Below are 16,858 nucleotides of genomic sequence, written 5' to 3'. Positions count from 1 at the left end.
CGCGTCGCGGCCCCTCAGCGCCGGGCACCGCCCACCCGTTCGCTGCCCGGCCGCGGCTACTGCGCCTGCGCCCCAGGCGGCGCTTGCGCCTTTAAAGGCAACGGGCGAGCGCCGCCTGTAGCTCCGCCCACTCGTCCCGCCCCAGGCTCCGCCCCGGGCTGTCTTGCGCGTGCGCCGGTAGGTTATCCCGCGGAATGTTCTGGGCGCGTACCATAGAGAGGACGGTCCTCCCGCGTGCCTAGAGCGGCGCGCGACCGCCATGCTGGGGTGACGCGGGGGGAGCCCGGCCCGGCCGATGTGCGCAGCGCTGGGGCGGCTGCGGGGGCTCCTGCGCACCGTGCCCGCCGCTCTGCGCTCCGGGCCCGCGGGTCTGGCTCCAACCGCGTCCTGAACGGGCAGGGGTGGCTCGGCGGAGGGTGGAAGGCCTGTGGTTGCCAGTTGTGTGGTGACCCTGCGCTGGGGCCTGGTCGTGCCCCGCGGGGCTGCAGCAGAACTGGGGTTCCCGGCCTCCTGCGCTGGTGTTGGGGTGTCTGGGTCGTCCCAGCTGCCCCGGAGATAAAGCAGGCTCGGCCTCTCCCCTGTTGGCGCACCGGCTTGTTGCCTGGCTGGAGGTTCCTAATATCTGTTTTTCTCTCATCTTCCAGCTGCAGGAGCCTTTGCCACCCCCCGCTGTGCTATGGCCACCGACTTCTCCAAGGAGCAGGATGAGAGAGTGTGTAGAAAATGTGTTACCTGGGCTGCTGCTGTGATGGGTGTCCCTAGAGACCCTCCTGCTCCCCAGTGCCGCGGCAGCTGGCTGTGCTGTGGCTTTTCAGAGGAAAGGGGCTGATGCTGTTAAATGTCTTGTGCTTTTGCGCTTCTGTGAGTGATGCAGGTGTTGTGGAGCAGCACAGAGTTCACCTGCCCGGTTACCGGGGGAGGTGCCCGGCGCTGGTTGTGCTGGGATGTGCACTGACCCGCTTGTGTTCCCTGATACATAATTTCCCTTTAAACATTGACTTTGTAAGATTAACTGCTGAGTTTGCACATGATGCTCATAACTGATCTTGTAGAAGAGATCTGTATATCTGCTTCGTAATTCATGGAACTCATTTGCCTGTGAACTGCATCTTAAATTCACTGCCATATAGCGTTAACTGCAGGCTGCCAGGTCCCTGTTACCTGAGTGTTCCTGAGCCTGCACTCACGGGTGCTGTGTATTTACTCTTCTCTCGGTGTTTTACAGATCAAGTGCGTCAAGGGGGACCTGTTCTCATGCCCCCCCACGGACGCCTTGGCCCACTGCATCAGCGAGGACTGCCGCATGGGCGCGGGCATCGCCGTGCTCTTCAAGAAGAAGTTTGGAGGGGTGCAAGAGCTGTTGGATCAACGTGAGTAACACACATGGGGTGGGCATGCAGGGGCTGAAGGGAAAACCCTGATTTCCAGCAGTAAGGGGATTCCAAGCTACTTGGAGTGCAGGAGGGAATTATGTAGTGGAATATAACTTTTAATAACACCTTTTTAATGCCTTCACTTTAGAAAAGAAGACTGGGGAGGTGGCAGTTCTCCAAAGAGATGACCGATACATTTACTACCTGGTAAGAGTGGGACACTACTCAGGCACTTCTTGTAACTAAACTATATTATAATAGATGTGATGATAAGCACTTTAGCAATTGTGGGTTTTTTAGGTATATTCTTCAAATTAAGAAGTATGAGATGTATTACCCAAACATTGCTGGTTGAGGAGAAGCCAAGCTGTCCTGTGTTTGTGTATTTAAACTCTAACTGGATGGAACTAGCCACTAAATTACACTGTTTTAAGCTGTGAAACGTGGTTCTTTTTCCAGGTGTCACGGGAGCAAATCCAGGTGTGGAGTTTGAGTGCAGTGGAATGAGTTTTTAAAAAAGAAAGTAGTTTGCGGTGATCGTGCCAAAGGCAAAACTGACCTTTTATATTTGTACTTAGATTACAAAGAAGAAAGTTTCTCATAAGCCAACGTATGAGAACATGCAGAAGAGTTTGGAAGCCATGAAAGCTCACTGCCTGAACAACGGAGTTACGGACATTTCCATGCCGAAGTAAGAAAATCAGTTACTGTGATATAAATAGTTCAGTGTTTCATGTGTAGGAGGATGATTGAGATGATCCCCCGCTGTGAAATAAGAGTTCAAGTATCCACTTCTATTTAACTTTTCCGTTCAGTTGTGCAAATGAATTTGCATTTCACCGCATGCTAATTTATGGCAAAACATAGAGGCTTGGTTGCTTCCTTATTTTAACTGTATTGTGTTGATTTATGGTGAGCTGAGTTAATGCCGCATAACATTGTACCTGCCTGAAGGGCTGATTGTTCACAACCCGCTCCAGAGCGACCGTTACAGCTGGTTTGATGTCTTGTTTTCCAGGATTGGGTGTGGACTTGACGGCCTGGATTGGAGTAAAGTTTCAGCAATACTTGGAGAGGTGTTCGAAGACACAGATATCAAGATCACAGTTTACTCTCTGTGAGGACGAGAGTTCAGGGAGCCCCGTTTCCTTTGCTTTCGGGAGTGGAAACCTGCTGAGCTGCTGAGGGGGAAGGCGCGTGGTTTGCACAGGTTTCTCCCCAGCGCAGCTCGCTCTTGTGTTAGCAGCGACTTTAACACAAAAAACACCCCAAAAACCCAAGCCCCAGCGCAGCTCACCTGGGGTGTGCTGTTCAGGGAGCCTGTGAGGAAGGAGGTGTCTGGAACCCTTGGGATGTTCCCAGTCTGTCCCAGGAAACCACCAGGTGTCACTGGTCCTCCACCCACCCGCTTGGAGCAGCTGCTTCGAGCTGCCGGTTCCTCTGCAGAGCAGAACGGGCGCTGGTGTTGCTGAGGCGTTTGCTGGTTTGTAGTTAGGGTTGGTAATCGTGAGCTGTGGGGCCCTGTCACTCTTCTGTTCAAAGTTCCGCACTGTTCGTATCGATGTGCTGCTCACTTGGTTCCCTACAGAATTAAAAAGATTTCTTCTGGCCACAGATAACGAACGTTTTTGTTGTTGTGATGAGATTGCACTCACTATAAATCATGCTGCCAATGTTAAATAAACACCTGTTCCGTACGCTGCTGTCAGATCAGAGCATGGTCATTTTTGCTGAACGCCGCTGTGTGTTGTGTCTGTGTTAAGGGGAATGCTGGATGTGTAAAGAAACTGCGGGTGCAGTTCTTGCTCTGAGCAGTGCGGGTTAAGCTGTATTCTGTGGTCTGTTTGCTGATCAGTGTCTTTAAGAGCTTCATATTATTACTGTCTCTGTTTCTTGACCACCCTTTGTAAACTTGATTTTGGTGGGTAGTTGTAGCTAAATACGCAACTGGAAAACCTGAACTCGGCCAGATAGGAACTTGGAGTATTTAGCTGATCTGGAGTGGACATCAAGCAGACATTGATTTAGTCCTTATGCTTATTTATTTTGTAAATCTAGTGGCGAAGAGAAGTCCACAGCCGCTCCACAAAGGTGTTCTCATTGTCACCTCGACTGGTCTGTGCTTTGTTTTATATGGGAAGCGACTTGCCCGTATTCTCTGTGTCTCCCTCACTTGTTTGCGCTCCTGAAATCTTTTTGACGTTTAGTAATTTTCCCTCCTCATGGTGCTGTGCTTCAGCTGCGAAATATTTCATGTGTGGCTGTCCCAGGATGCCTTGCTTGTCACATTACATTTAGGACTTGCAAATAGAGAAGAAGGAATAAACGGGGCTATAGGTTTTTGCAGTGACTTCCAATTTTATTTCACTTTGCTTTTTCCAGTTCTATGTCACAAACATCATTGAACAAGGGGAGAACGTATTTGAAGTAAAGTACTTGGAGTTCCATCATAACTTAGAATAGGCCATTTAGTCCTAATTTAAACCACGACTCTGATTATTGAGGAGGACAGAGGAAGAAAACTGTGGTGTGTTTTTTATTTTTCATCTTAAATCCCATTCCTTTTAACATTTATGTCCTTTCTAAACACATTTATCTAATGGGCAGCTTTGTTCTAAGGTCTTTTCTCATGAAGTGGCCCCCGTCTGTGGGTCCTGCAGCCTGCGCTGTGTGTCCCTGTGTCCCTCACGGGGACATTGGCACCTTTCCCTGTGAGCAGAGGCAGCGCGGGTGGGTTTGGGGTGGGGAGGAGGGAACAAAACAAACCACAGAATTCCCGAACACCGGAGGTGTGTGGTGTGGGTGTGTTTGCAGTCCGGCAGGGCCTCGGCCGGCGGAGGCTGGTGGTGGTTCTGCGGGAATCCTGGGACGTGGGAGGGTCCCGCATGTCCCAGTCCATCACAGCTCTCCTGCATCTTCTCTCAGTTGGTCCTGGGGGAGGAAAAAGACACGGTAGAAGCTTCAAATGCTTTAGTGTGTTATGGGTTAAATAAGTGACTCGTGAGTACCCCTTAAAAAAAGGGAATTCTACAATGAGAACTGATTTCCTTTAGTGGTTGGGGTTTTTTTCTGTGGGGACTGGACTTTGGGAGTGGGGGAAATCCCCCTTTTTTCTCCATTCCTCTTACTGTCTCTAGATGTGTCCTGAACGTCACGCATGTGGGGAACAACATTGTACCTAATGACCTGAGTACCTTTTTATTCTTTATTCCTGGAGGTGTTTACTCTGAGAAGAAAACAACAGCTGCCAATCCCTTTGGCTGCTGTGGGGGCCCTGTGTAGCGTTACCCCCTTGAGGGGTCAGGACTGCCTGGGATTATTTTCAGCATCCAGGTACAGGCAAACCCAGCCAGGTACGTATGAGGGGAACAGGAGCTGGAACGGGCTCAGCGTTACGCCTTTAACAACCTAAGAAAGAAGGATTCCGTAATACTAACACGAGGAGACGGGTGACCCTGTGGAAATCCTCACTCACGTGAGCTTCAGTGCAAAATCTCGGCCAGCTTTTCCTCGTAATACTGGAAGTTCTCTTGAATGTCCTCCCACGGCGCGAAGGCCTTTGCTTCCTCTCCTTCCTCCTGTTCCACAAAGTTCTGCCAGACATACTCAAAGTCTTGAGGCTTCATGATCCTCAGCTTGCAGCCGGCTGCCTTCATGTTTTTCAGGGCCACCTGCATTTCTGGCTCTTCCCACATGAAGAGCCGCCCGACCATGATTGTCAGACGCAGGTTCTTGTTCTTCTTCAGGGTCTCGGTTATCCGGTCGGCGCAGGTCACGCAGGGGCTGGAGGAGACGTACCAGGTGACGTTGTAGCGGGCGCTGGACTCGCACTTGGGCAGGATGGTGTTGAAAAAGGCCATTTCTGCATGGGCGGCCGCGTGCTCGTCTTCCAGGTAACCCTGGGAAGTCACCGACTCTCTGCCTTGGGTCTCCACAACGTAGCACAGGAAGGTTTTGTTCCTGCCTGAGCTGTATTCCACGTTCCTGAACTGGAACTTGAAAAATATGGCTGGGAGGCGCTCCCTGTAGAAAGGGGAGAGGAGAGAAGCATCTCAGAGGCGAATCACAGGGGTTATGGCATCGGTTTAGTGACAAGTCAGTGTTTCTCTGCGTTAAAAGGAGATGACTTTTAATAGGAGGATAAAAATACATTAAAAATTACAAGTTACTGAGCTGGGTTCCTGACTGAAGGGGTGAAGGAGGGAAGCTGATAGCGCCTGTGTTCTCTGACGGGTGCCAGGCTGCCCTGGAGACATCGGTGAAGAACCGGTGCTTGAGGGATGTTGGGTGGAGAGCTGGAAAAGATACTGCTGACGATGTGCCTCGTGACCTGCTAATGCTGCAGAGGGTGGGAGCGAAGGCTGCACAGTGCAGCCAAAGAGAAATAGTGAGAAGTGGGAGCACAACATTTCATTGATTACGCACCAGTCATCTGGTACGTTGTGCTCCTCTCATCCGAGCTTTAGCTGGGCCTATAACCCTGATATATGAAACCGTAAGTATTGTGCTGTCTAAATACATAACTCAGAGTAAATTACAACTGTTGTCAGGCTGCTTTAACTGTGTTATTTTAGAAGTTTAATACAACTCTCCATAAATGTTTAATTCCACTTTTAAAGTTTCAGACATTTCTCTTCATGTTCCATATTTGCCTTAATGCAGCCAGGAATTCTCTTGTGTTATTATCAGAAAGATGCTGCAAACTGGCAGGATGTATTCTTTAGATTTAAATATTTGTTCCATGACTACTTGTACCGTGGTCTCAGGTTACCTGAGCTGATATAAACTGTGTCCTTTTGCTTGCTCTTTGACAGCTATTCACAAATAAACACGCTCCTGCTGTGCTCATTGATGGGAGTCTGTGCCCGTGGTACCAGGAACAGGGATTCCTCACTGCTGGGGGAGCCGCATTCACACCCTGGGCAAGTGTAAATAAATGTGTCTACTTAAATGTCATGAAATATGCACAGATGGGGCTTATATCCATCCAGCGCCGTGTTGAGCCAATGTTGACACAAAAGAGGTTAATATTCTTAAACAGAGTGATTAGGTTGCCAGTATTTTCTCGTTTAAGCTGGGCTCCTTGGAGCTATGAGCAACAGCTTGAAAACTTGGCTGTGCGTCATAAAATGCCCCTAATCCAAGGGCTCAAGCTGAAATGCAGTGTAATTGAATTTAAGTGCTTCCACAGCTGCAGTTACGTGTTTTCTTGTAATTCACACAACGGGCTTTACTGGCTGAAAATCTGTAAATAATTAGAAAAATCCGAACAGTGATGGTACCAGGTTGGGGCGCAGTCTGCGCTCACTTCTTGAAATGAAAGTGGGAATTGCTGGACCTCTTTCAGGGTCCTTTAGGATTTCTGCTTTACTTCCTTTAATAGCCAGTGAATTAGTAATAAGCTGATACTCAGAGGAGGCTTAATCATGATTCTGCAGGAACTCACCAAATAAATAAGCGCTTTTCCAAATAGTGTCGTGACGAGGGTGGCATGAACACTCCCACACGACAGCTCTGCGCTCCCTTACAAACACCCGAGTGCTTTCTTTTCAGAAACTTAAACTCTTCTCTCCATCGGTACCAGGGTGTAGAATGTGACAATCCGCTGGTACCAGCTTAGCGTGGGTTAGGACGTTAACAGGAGGCTCCGTGCATCACCGGCTCTTCCCCCATCCCCTGCGGTTCCCGCTCGGCAGCTCCTCAGCCCCAGCAGCTCTTCCCTTCGTCCCCTCTCCCTCTCTGAGCGCAGGCCATCCCTGCTGTCCTCACTGCTGCCCTCCCGCAGCGCAAAGTCACGTCATCAAATCACTCCATTGCAGGATGACACTGAGAAAGCATTTTTCATCTGTGAGTAGCGCACCTATTCCTATCCGTGTTGCTGGGGTTAGCGAGGAAGTTCTCAGAAATGCACAGATTGCATTTGCAGAATCTTTCTCACCAGTGACGGTGTCACAGGCAGGAGGATTCCAAGGGGGATTTAGACCTGGCCTGAGCTTTGCCTTCGAGCAGCTGGAAGAAGTTCTGGGTTTGGTTTATGTGCTGGGAGCACTGCCGTGGCCACTGCTGGGAAAGAGCAACATGGGGCATCTTGTTGCTGCTACAAGGAGCATTTTGAAATGCTGGGAGCCAGCAGATCGCACAGGTTGTTTTCTGTTGCAGCTGTCAGTAGGCCTGGCGGTTCAGCATCCCAGCAGATCTCTGTTCTCTGCCTTTTCCAAGGGCCGGGCTCGGTGGGGCGAGAGGAGCCGCTTTGCTCCCTGAAAACCGCCTCTGGTTTTGGTGCCTGTCTGTGCGTCCGGCTCTCCCGAAAGTCACGTTCCAGCTCTGTGTATGGAGCCCTTGAAAGCGTGCACTTTAATCTTTCCCTTAGGTCCCTAAAGCAAATCAGCCATAGCAGGAGTATTTTTCCTAATCCACAGATAGAGAAACTTTCAGACAAGAGCCATTGATCACAGCAAGAAATCGATAGTCAGTGCTCACCAGCACCTTCTGTCCCCACGCACCAGCCGAGCGGCCCCAGGAGCACTTGTGCTGTGGGGAATCGGTCAATGCCATAGAAACAGACCTGCTTGTGTGGAACAGACGTGTCTGCCTGCCTGGTGGGAATCTGTCCTTCCTAAAACCCAGCAGAACATTCAGCAAACCCCACAGTAACAACAGCAATCCTTGCACCGTCTAAGAGCGCTCAGAAGGCCTTTGAACGTCCCCACTCCGCTCCCTCTCACCCTCGTATTTATATCCAAACCTCTTACCCCGTCACGATTTCAAACGGCGGCAGGTCCTCCCGCTTCAACTTCTTCTTCTTCTTCTCCTCGCCCTCCTCCGCGTTGTCGGGCTCGCCGTTCTGCGCGCCGCTGGGCTCCTCCTGCTTCTCCGCCATCCTCCCGGGTGTCGCGGTGTTAAGTTATGGCCACTGGGAAAAAGAAAGAGCGATTTCTGAGAGCTCTGGGGAGAGGAGACGGCAGCGGGAGGAGGGAAAACCAGAGCTGGGAGTTCCTGCGCTGGGCCCAGTTGTCGGGAGCTAAATATGGAACAAAGCAGCGGCGACGAAGGTTGGATGGGGCTGGACGACCCGGCTCTCAGATGTCACCTCCTTCCCTTGCTTTCTCTAGGTCTTTGTAACAATCCCTCTCGCTCCCCTTTTAATTTAAAATTAAGTGACGACTTTGCTGTGGGCGGGTTAAGCAATGGACAGAAAATCCTGGAAGCAGGAGTATCTGTTTATCCAGCAGTGTGACAGATAGCTGGCAAGACACGGAGCTGGCGCCTTTTCCATCTGCCTCCAATGCCAGTTTACGGTGTTGCTGACCTTGAAGGACCACTGGTTTGGCTCCGGCAGCGAGAGAAGGGACAGTCCCTGTTCCATTTGCTGAAAAACCCCGTTGTTGGTGGATTTGGCCCCAAAGGCGCTCGGAGCGTCCTAGCAGAGCGCTCGGCCCGCCTGTCCTGCACTGGGCACTGGGCGCAGCAGCACAGCGGGAGATCCGGCTTGGCAGAGCCGCTGTCGCTCGTGCTGGTGTAAACGCGCCAGACCCTTCTCCCACCTGTTTTAAAATCAGCCCTATAATTCCCAACGGGCAGCGTTGCTGGCGCAGGGCAAGCCCGAGCGCACGTGCTGAGGATCTGCCCGTTGTTCTGGGACTTTTCTCCGTTGCCTGCGTGTCTGAAAGGTCTTCCTGACACGAGTTTGGGGTGTTTGGTTTGCACTGTGTCAAGCAGATTTTGTGAAGAGGCTCTGGGAACTTGGCAGGATACTCAGGTGTAATGAAGCTTTTAAATGAGCTCTAAAAAGACTATTGTGTATTTGGGCTGGGGGAGATTGTATCTTTTTACCTCCTTCAGGATTTTGTGAACCAATTTCTCACTGTAAATCATTTGAAGTTTGTATAAATCCCATGTGAGCCAAGCCCAAAGAAAACCTGAGTAAGACTTTTCTGAGCCTAATCCTGCTATGCCGTGAGGGCAAAAGTGAATGGAAAACGTGTGACTGAGCAGAGCTCGTGCCTTAGCTAAATCGTGTTGGAAGTCACATCTCCAGCATCTTGGGTTCTGCACTTAGGTCAGAACCCAGCGTTGTCAGGATTTGGAGGAATATGAAATATTAAGCAATATTTGAGTATTCAGTCTGTACTTCGTGGAAAATCCGCTCTTGGTTTGAGGAGGATAAACTGTGTTCCGTAGAAATCAAACGGGTCTGCAAACCTGCTCTCAGGCCAACGCAGTGCTTGTGATGCTGCTCCTGAGCGACGCTGGAGGGGTCTGTCACACAGTCACACACGTTTGTGCCATTGGGCACAGAATTTAATGTCATAACCAATAACTAATGGTGTCGTTGGGGTTGCTGACACTGAAACGCTGTTGGTTGGGACAGACCCTGCTGGCTGTGGCGAGGAGCTGCTTATCTGGGCACTGTCACAGCTGGCACCCAGAGTATTGTGACAACAGCGCAGTCAAGGATTTGACAAGTCCCAAGACATCCTATCCGTGGAACGTATGTGTTTCATTTTAATGGTGCAGAATTTTATTTATTTTTAAGCTTCAAATAGTTTCCTGGAGGACAGGTGGAGTGTTTTGCCTCTCGCATGGTAACTATGCTCCAGTTCCAGCTCCCCTGTCCAATTACTCTCACCTTTGACATTTCAGGCAGTGTTTTTGGGGATGGGAATCCTCTCTTAATGAGTGACAGCTTGTTTCCTTCTTACCCTTATACCTTAAAGAAGCATTTCACCCCCTCTTCAGCCCCCTGGACCCACTGCTCTTTATTTTTGGCAGCTCTCGATGGCTCGGGTCCCGTCTCCCCTGCAGCCTTTGGCTCTCGCCGGCCGGGCCCCCGGCGGGCTCAGCGCTGGCTCTAATCTAATCTGGGGAATGTGGCCGCGGGACTGTCCCCGGTGCCGCCCTCGCCAGCCGCTCCGCAGCTCCATCTAGGGCAGCGCAGGACCGTCGCCGTCCTCCCCCCCGCAGCGCCTGCCGCGCCAAAAATATAAAGGGACAGCACGGAGCTGCTGTCAATCTGACATTTCGCGTTAGAGCCGTAGGAACGGAGGCTTTGATCGGGTCTGTTGGGTTGGTTTTAAGTGACCCTGGCTCCCCCGAAGCGCTCCCGTGTACCAGAGCGGGTGTGCGTGGGATGGAGGAGCAAAGCCGGCGATGGAAACGCTTTTCCGTCGGCTCGTTCCCAAGAGCGGGGACGATCCCCTCGCAGCTGATCCTCTGCCCCGTGGGGACCCTCTGGCTGGGTGACACGGCTATGGAGCCGCCATGGAGCCAACTCCATCCCCGCGCACGCACCCAAGCTGCGCTTTCCCGCCCCAGCCCGTCCTCTGTCCCGTGCAGCTGTGTCCCACATCTGGCAGTCTGTTCTCTGTTCTAGAGGTCTGGCCGCACCGTGTCAGGGCACTGAGGCCGGGAAGCCTGACCAGAGGCCGAGAGGAAAACCCCTTGTGGGAGCAGCTTTCTGGCTTAGCTGGAATATTGGATATTGAGATCGAATCCTACATCATTCCAAGCCCCGAGGAGTTCCTCCATTGACTCTGGAGGCATCTCTGAACAATCTCTTGACTTTTTTCCCCACCTCAAACAGGTACTCGAACAGCGCTGTGCTGCCTCGACCCACCTCCCGGGCACACCACCTGCCACTCCTCTAATTGCAGCAGGAGTTACTTCCCTGAAGTTAAAATGGCTTTTATCCTTTCCTGATCACGAAGGGACAGTAGAAGAGACCTGGCTGCAGAAGTCCTTGCTGGGAAAAGGAGCTTTTTATTGCATTCTCGGGCTGGAGGAACATTTTCTGAGAGATGTGAGAGTGAAATAAGACACCGGCTGTGTGAGTCATGGCTCAGCCGTGCTCTCTATTCCAGGGGGACAGCTGGTGGCACTAACAAAACATCTCCCTAGATACATTGTCTGGCAGCAATCCCCCTCCTGCTTTTTGCAGCTGTAACTACCGCTACGTGACAAATAAATAAACACCCTGACAGTGATGTGCGGAGGCAGCTTCCCCTCCCTCGCCCCGCAGGCTCCTACCTGGCCCCGTCCTGCTGCAGGACCACAATGCCAGGATTTAAAAGGAGGGGCAGAAGTGGGTGACAGACACTGCAGTGTCCCCGGGGTCTGATTGGGACGGTGCCACGTCCCCCGTGCAATCTGCTGCAGCGGCGCTGCCGTGAGCCGCGGTGCAGCAGGGTGAGCGATGCTCTCGCCTCCTTGCTCGCTAAACCCTGGTCCTCCCCGTCCCCTGGTCCCAACGCCCGTCACCGCGGGGCCGGGCAGCAGTCGGGGCTGTTGGCAGGCGCTGCCCGGTTAATTCCAAGCCCAACTGGAAGTTCAGGACGGCTCCGAGCAGCGCGGCCTCCGTCCTGCTGGGCTGTGCTGCAGTGTCACGGGGAGCAGCTCGGGGGCTCGGCCCAGCCACGCTGCGGGTGCTGGAAGCCGCAGGAATTTATGTTCCACACCAGCCCACGCTGTCGAAGGGCGGCAGGGAGAGCTGCTGGCTCTCCACAGCACACACGCACTCAGCAGCAAATCCTCTCTAGCGTTTGACTCTGTGCTTTATTAATAACATAGCTCCAGACACCAGCAAATCAATTAAAGTTCCTTACTACTGATGCAGAGTGTTTTCTGGAACAGCTGGTAAATCACCGAGTGAGACAAGGCTTAGGAGAAGAGGCTGGGCTGAAAGGCAGGGAGATTTTGTTTGTGCACAAATACTGTGTATCCAGCAGCCCAGAGATGTGCCCTTTGGGCTGAGATCAAGTGTAATGATCAGTTTAATATCAAACGCATCTTTCTGGCTGAAGTGTGAAGAGGGGATCATCGTTAGCCATGGTCAGCTGAGAGCTGGCTCTTCCCTGCAAATGCCACGACCCCGTGAAATCTGCCATGAACGCGCAGCCTTTGTCTGAGCCACCGCGTGAGCCACGGGGATCGCGACACGTCCCGCTGTGGGTTGTGAATGTCCCTGACCCCAGGTGGGACATGGTACCTGTTCCATAAGCTAATGTAGGGGAAGCTGCACACACACCTTGCGTGGCACCCAAGGGGATTTGTCCTGCCTGCTGGAATGAGCAAAACCCCCCTGTCCTCCTTCCAGATACCCTGGGGAAAAGGAGGAGAAGCCCCTCAGGAAGACGGTGCGTGCCAGGGAGCAGAGCGCCAAGCTCCCGCAGAGCAGGCCCGCTGACACCCCCTTTGTCACTCGCACTCCAAACGTCACCCATGGTAACAACCCGGGTCCCTCGCTGCCCTGGGGCTTGGGCACCGACCCCTGCTGGTTTTCTCCTCCTCCCGTGGTCCGTGTGTAACCCAGGGCCGGACCCAGCGGCGGCCGCGTGGCCACGAGCATCCCCCACCATTACAGTTACTTTTATGCAAGGGTTTTTGGCGTGTCTGTTCAAGCAGCCAATATACTAAATGATGCTTTAAATATTCATACAAGAGGGTGCTTTGCTGAATCCAACTTTGTCAATTGATTTCAAGCTGTTACGTCTATTACATGTCGGAACATTTGCTATTTTTGCTGCCTGCAGGAAAACCAAGCAGCAAAGAGGCAGTTGGTGCACTTAAGGGTGGGCGGGAGGGAAGAGGAGCTGAAACGGAGACAAGAACAGGTCGGTTAATCACACCAGTTGGGAAATGGGGAGGGAAAGCATTAAAAGACAAAAAATCTGTTACTCTGAATTGCAGGTTTCCCTTTACCTGTTTGTATTTGGAAGTGCTATTGACACGCTGCAGGTTTGAGCCGGCTCTGGAGTCGCTCACCAGCGTCAGTGGGATCTCCCCAGCGCAGAGCAGGGCTGGCAGCCGCTCGGTCCCCGCTCCCGCCTTCCCGCGCTCCAGGGCACGACAGGGACGACGGCGCCCTCCATCATTCCCACTCCACAAATAGAAGCCAGAGTGCCCCGCGTCCTTCCCGAGCAGAACGAGACCGATCGCTGCTTGCTCAGTCGCTGGCAGATAAAACTTTAATGGTGTAAAGCGCAAACCAGGTGACACATGAAAATGAACCAACAGCACAAAGAGCAAAAAAGTTCTTAAAAAACGGTGTGCGTGAGCGAAGGGCATTTTTGTTTGGTCCCAGGAGGTGGGATTCACCAGGTGTGTGAACAGGCGCTGCTTCCTGGGGGGATGGCAGCGGCTCTGAGGGATGTCCAGGATTTCTGCTCTGAATTACGCTGGGATCATGAGATCCTAATTTGGCGAATGGAATCTGACCTGGAGGCGCTGAGGCCACTGCGCGGCAGTAGCCCCCAAACCTCGACAGTGCTGGAGAAAACAGTGCCCAGGTTGCTGCACAGGAGCACACAGGCGTGGGGCGCAAACCTCCCCTTTGCACAACCACGGTGCAGGCGGGAGGAGGCGGCGCTGTCCCAAAATGAATCCCCCGGATCCTTAGGTCTTGGTTCACACCAGCATCGTTTAGTTTCAGAAAATGCCTTCGTGTCTGTCCTGCTCTTATTCACTCTTTCCCGGCTTTTGCTCGGGGTTGTCCTTCCAGATGCGGATGGTGAGGCAGGTGGCCATGGCCAGCCAGCCCAGGTAGGGCAGCAGCAGCAGCGCGGCCGGCCTGTGGATGCGGTACCAGGAGCACACGGTGCCGATGGCCAGCGCGTCCAGGCACAGGATGTCGATCAGCGCCTGCGGCAGAGACCAGAGTGATGCTGTGCTGGCCCCCGGGAACCGCAGCAGCCACGGGGAGCAGCAACGGGGGAGCTTTAGCACCCAAAAGTCACCCGGAGCGATCCTGAGCCCCAGGACCCTGGCTCTGAATCGGTGGGATCTGAGGGCACCACACCAGGAGCCAAAACTCCAAAACTGTTCATTTTTTTTGTTCATTTTTGTGTTCTGCAAGTTAATACACTGCTCATGATGATGAGTGCTGCCTTCTGCTGCTAATGCCTATGCAGACAGAGCAGAAACATGCCGGTGTTAGCACTATTAGCACTTAACAAACTTTCTAAATGTACCTTTCATCCACAGAGTGACACAATTCAGATGGAAACAAAAGCCCCACTCTGCACCTCGCTGAGCTCCGGGCCCTGGCAGCCCAGGTAAGAGCTTTCTGAACACAGCACAAGCCCCGCGCTGCTGTGCCGCCCCTTCTCGCGTCCTCCCGCGCTCTGCAGTGCGCTGTACGTGCTCGATAAGCCCCTCGCCGCCCGTGTCCCCAGGGATGCTGAGCGGGCTGCTCGTGGCTCAGGGTGTGACTCCCGGGGGACTTATCTAGCACCCCAGCCCTGAACTGGGAGATGCAGCAGCGGGACTGTCGAGTCCTGATCTCCTGCCGCGCTGGAGCAGGCGAGGGCTGGACGGCACCGATAGCATTGTCTGGAGCCAGGGGCAGCACCAATTGTGTCTGAGCAAAAGCTCTTCCTGCAGCTCTCTTTACAATGGCGCGATGCTACTTGGAAAAACCTCCAAACGGCCCCAAAACCCGAGGCAGGGGCGCCAGCGAAGCAGCCGCCAGCAGACAAGGGCTGGGGGATACGTTACCATCCGCAGGTTTCGGGCACCGAAGAAGAAGGGCGGCCAAGCCCAGTTCAAGGCCAGCTGAGCCCCGTAGAGGCCCATGGGGACGATGGCTTTGCTGCTGCAGCCCCCCAGCTCGTTCCACACCAGGTAGGAGGCGTAGCTGCGGAGACAAACACACAGTAGGGGATTGCAGTGGGACAGAAGGGTCTGAAATGTTTCTTCGCCCCTGTGTCAGAACCAGCAGGACGGGGGGAGCGGAATGCGGGACTCACCCCATGCCCGTGTACAGGACGGTCCAAGCCACAGGGAACATTTTGCGGGATGGACACCATGAGGGTTTTTTCAGCTTCTCATACCAAACAGGTATTTCTTTGCGGTTAATGAACCAGCCAAGGAAACCTCCAATGTGAGGCAGGACAGTCAAACCAACAGTGTAAGCCCACATCCTTCCTCGGTGGCCTCACGTAGCCTTGTGCCTGCTGCAAGACAAAAACAATAATCAGCACTTTAAAAGGACGTTTTTTTCCTACTTTGATCTTTCAAGCTTTTTCTTTAATTCCATTTTAGTCTGCAAGGCAGAAGGTGAATATTGAATGTTGCATTCAGCTCTGCTGCTGGCTCCTCTCTGCCCACCTCCCTGTCTCTGGAATAGGGGTAATTATATCTGTCGTGGTTACATTTTCCCCTCGATCTACCCAGCAAAGCTCCCCCTGCTCTTCCCCGCCTCCGTGCGATGCTGGTGTGCGGGGCTCAGCCCGGGCGGTTGTGCTGTCAGAAGGCAGGACCGCGGCTCCTTTTATCGCTCCCGCGCGGTGCCCGCTCAGGCGGCACGGGCTCCAACGGCCCCACGTCCCGCCAGAGCCGTTATCTCTGCCCCGCACGTCGTTCTGAACGTGCAGACCCAGGCGGATCCTGCCCAGAAACCCCCGTCCTTCTGACTTCATCTGCTTTTCCACCATGGGTCTGTATTTTAAATGAGATCTATGCCAAGCCAGCGCCCTTGCAGCAGGTTTTAGTGAACCCGGTTTAGCGCTCCCCGCAGCCCCGGCAGGCAGAGCCGCGTTCTCCCCTCCGAGAGCTGAGGCGCAAGGGGAGTTTCTTAACTTGCCCAGCGTTTTCCTCTTGCTGAAAAGGAAGGAACGGTGACTTTACTGATGAGATGGTTCTCCCGCATGAGACAGCCGTGCTAAGACAACACCCAGCGTCAGCTGCACTGCGGCTCGGCACCGGCCGCTCTTCTCCCTCCTTTGGTCTCTGTATGACCTGCCCGTTTCACCCACCAAGCAATTAAACCCAAATTAGTGCTCATCAGGAAGAGCACAGCAGATTCTCGAGGCGCAGAGCAGTCCTGTGCTGCAGCGTGAACACAAAACACAGCTGACCAAATGCACCCGGGCAAGACCAGGGCTTAGCAATGCACAAAGAGCGAAGCCTTGCTATGGCCTGTGCTAATTGCTATTGTGATCATCACGTCCCAAAGCATTCATCTTTAGAAAGGCACGCCAGCAGTACAAGCCAGTTTACGCATCACTAAGGGACAAATACCCCAGACAGCACCTCTAGCTAACAATTCCTTGACCAGACAGTTTATAGCGCTGTTAAAGTGTCTATGGGACCAGAAAGTCAACCGAACACTGAGCAAAACAGCAGCCGTTATCTGCCTTTCCAGCCTAAAGCCGCTCCAGCCGAGTTCTGGTTCCGCCGTGGCACTTCAGAAAAGCAGGAAAAGCAGATTTTCCCCTCCTCCCAGCTCCGCTGTAGGCGCCAGACCAGGCTGGTGGGCTGCAAACACAGCCCAGCTGTCACGGCTGTTACACCGGAACGCGGTAGGAGCTGCGAAACACCTTACCGGCTCTTAGTGCTGCACAGGGAAGGGGTTGGAGATCCGAGGCCAGCGCTGCGCCTGCCGCTGCTGTGCGACGAAACAACTGCCGGCTGAGTTTTACCTAAATAGCGGGAAAAAGGGTGTGTAGGGTGCGCGGTGGCGCTATCTGATTACACAACGAGCCCACGTT

At 53.1% G+C, this 16,858-nt stretch overlaps 3 protein-coding genes across 7 annotated transcripts; 1 reads left to right on the top strand and 2 right to left on the bottom strand.

Moving 5' to 3' along the window:
• The first annotated feature begins 237 nt into the window (after positions 1 to 237).
• On the top strand, positions 238 to 3,081 carry OARD1 (O-acyl-ADP-ribose deacylase 1). Of its 2 annotated transcripts, XM_065854411.2 has the most exons (6): positions 238 to 368; positions 645 to 712; positions 1,226 to 1,370; positions 1,522 to 1,580; positions 1,952 to 2,064; positions 2,392 to 3,081. In XM_065854411.2, exons 1-6 carry the CDS (start codon positions 296 to 298, stop codon positions 2,492 to 2,494), a joined length of 561 nt encoding a protein of 186 aa, XP_065710483.1. In that variant the 5' UTR covers positions 238 to 295; the 3' UTR covers positions 2,495 to 3,081. The 2 variants fall into 2 exon arrangements, with proteins under 2 accessions (XP_065710483.1, XP_071673988.1); XM_071817887.1 differs by lacking the exons at positions 238 to 368; positions 645 to 712 and adding an exon at positions 840 to 861.
• A 630-nt stretch (positions 3,082 to 3,711) lies between these two features.
• APOBEC2 (apolipoprotein B mRNA editing enzyme catalytic subunit 2) lies at positions 3,712 to 8,508 on the bottom strand. 2 transcript variants are annotated; one of them, XM_065854410.2, is made up of 3 exons: positions 8,126 to 8,508; positions 4,811 to 5,396; positions 3,712 to 4,304 (listed from the first exon to the last, which is right to left on the bottom strand). In XM_065854410.2, the coding sequence occupies exons 1-2, from the start codon at positions 8,251 to 8,253 to the stop codon at positions 4,856 to 4,858; spliced, it is 669 nt and encodes a 222-aa protein (XP_065710482.1). In that variant the 5' UTR covers positions 8,254 to 8,508; the 3' UTR covers positions 3,712 to 4,304; positions 4,811 to 4,855. The 2 variants fall into 2 exon arrangements, with proteins under 2 accessions (XP_065710482.1, XP_065710481.1); XM_065854409.2 differs by having other exon boundaries at positions 4,849 to 5,396; positions 8,126 to 8,506.
• A 4,544-nt stretch (positions 8,509 to 13,052) lies between these two features.
• On the bottom strand, positions 13,053 to 16,858 carry TSPO2 (translocator protein 2). 3 transcript variants are annotated; one of them, XM_065854584.2, is made up of 4 exons: positions 16,693 to 16,858; positions 15,116 to 15,322; positions 14,865 to 15,003; positions 13,053 to 14,009 (listed from the first exon to the last, which is right to left on the bottom strand). In XM_065854584.2, the coding sequence occupies exons 2-4, from the start codon at positions 15,286 to 15,288 to the stop codon at positions 13,827 to 13,829; spliced, it is 495 nt and encodes a 164-aa protein (XP_065710656.1). In that variant the 5' UTR covers positions 15,289 to 15,322; positions 16,693 to 16,858; the 3' UTR covers positions 13,053 to 13,826. The 3 variants fall into 3 exon arrangements, with proteins under 3 accessions (XP_065710656.1, XP_065710658.1, XP_065710657.1); XM_065854586.2 differs by lacking the exon at positions 16,693 to 16,858 and adding an exon at positions 15,521 to 16,291; XM_065854585.2 differs by lacking the exon at positions 16,693 to 16,858 and adding an exon at positions 15,539 to 16,288.

The sequence above is a fragment of the Patagioenas fasciata genome, chromosome 21, assembly GCF_037038585.1.
Source record: "Patagioenas fasciata isolate bPatFas1 chromosome 21, bPatFas1.hap1, whole genome shotgun sequence".
In the NCBI taxonomy this organism is placed as follows: Eukaryota; Metazoa; Chordata; class Aves; order Columbiformes; family Columbidae; genus Patagioenas; species Patagioenas fasciata.
Note: the sequence above shows the minus strand (reverse complement) of the source record. Positions and strands in the feature narration are given on the sequence as shown.

Excerpts from the sequence above, each read along its gene's own strand:
- OARD1 (XM_065854411.2), top strand. The coding sequence starts at position 296 with ATGTGCGCAGCGCTGGGGCGGCTGCGGGGGCTCCTGCGCACCGTGCCC. Across the intron at positions 369-644 it reads TCTGCGCTCCGGGCCCGCGG|CTGCAGGAGCCTTTGCCACC; the intron begins GTCTGGCTCCAA and ends CTCATCTTCCAG. Across the intron at positions 2,065-2,391 it reads ACGGACATTTCCATGCCGAA|GATTGGGTGTGGACTTGACG; the intron begins GTAAGAAAATCA and ends CTTGTTTTCCAG.
- APOBEC2 (XM_065854410.2), bottom strand. The coding sequence starts at position 8,253 with ATGGCGGAGAAGCAGGAGGAGCCCAGCGGCGCGCAGAACGGCGAGCCC. Across the intron at positions 5,397-8,125 it reads CCGTTTGAAATCGTGACGGG|GGAGCGCCTCCCAGCCATAT; the intron begins GTAAGAGGTTTG and ends CCCTTTCTACAG.
- TSPO2 (XM_065854584.2), bottom strand. The coding sequence starts at position 15,288 with ATGTGGGCTTACACTGTTGGTTTGACTGTCCTGCCTCACATTGGAGGT. Across the intron at positions 15,004-15,115 it reads GTCCTGTACACGGGCATGGG|CTACGCCTCCTACCTGGTGT; the intron begins GTGAGTCCCGCA and ends TTGTCTCCGCAG. Across the intron at positions 14,010-14,864 it reads GTGCCCGAAACCTGCGGATG|GCGCTGATCGACATCCTGTG; the intron begins GTAACGTATCCC and ends TCTCTGCCGCAG.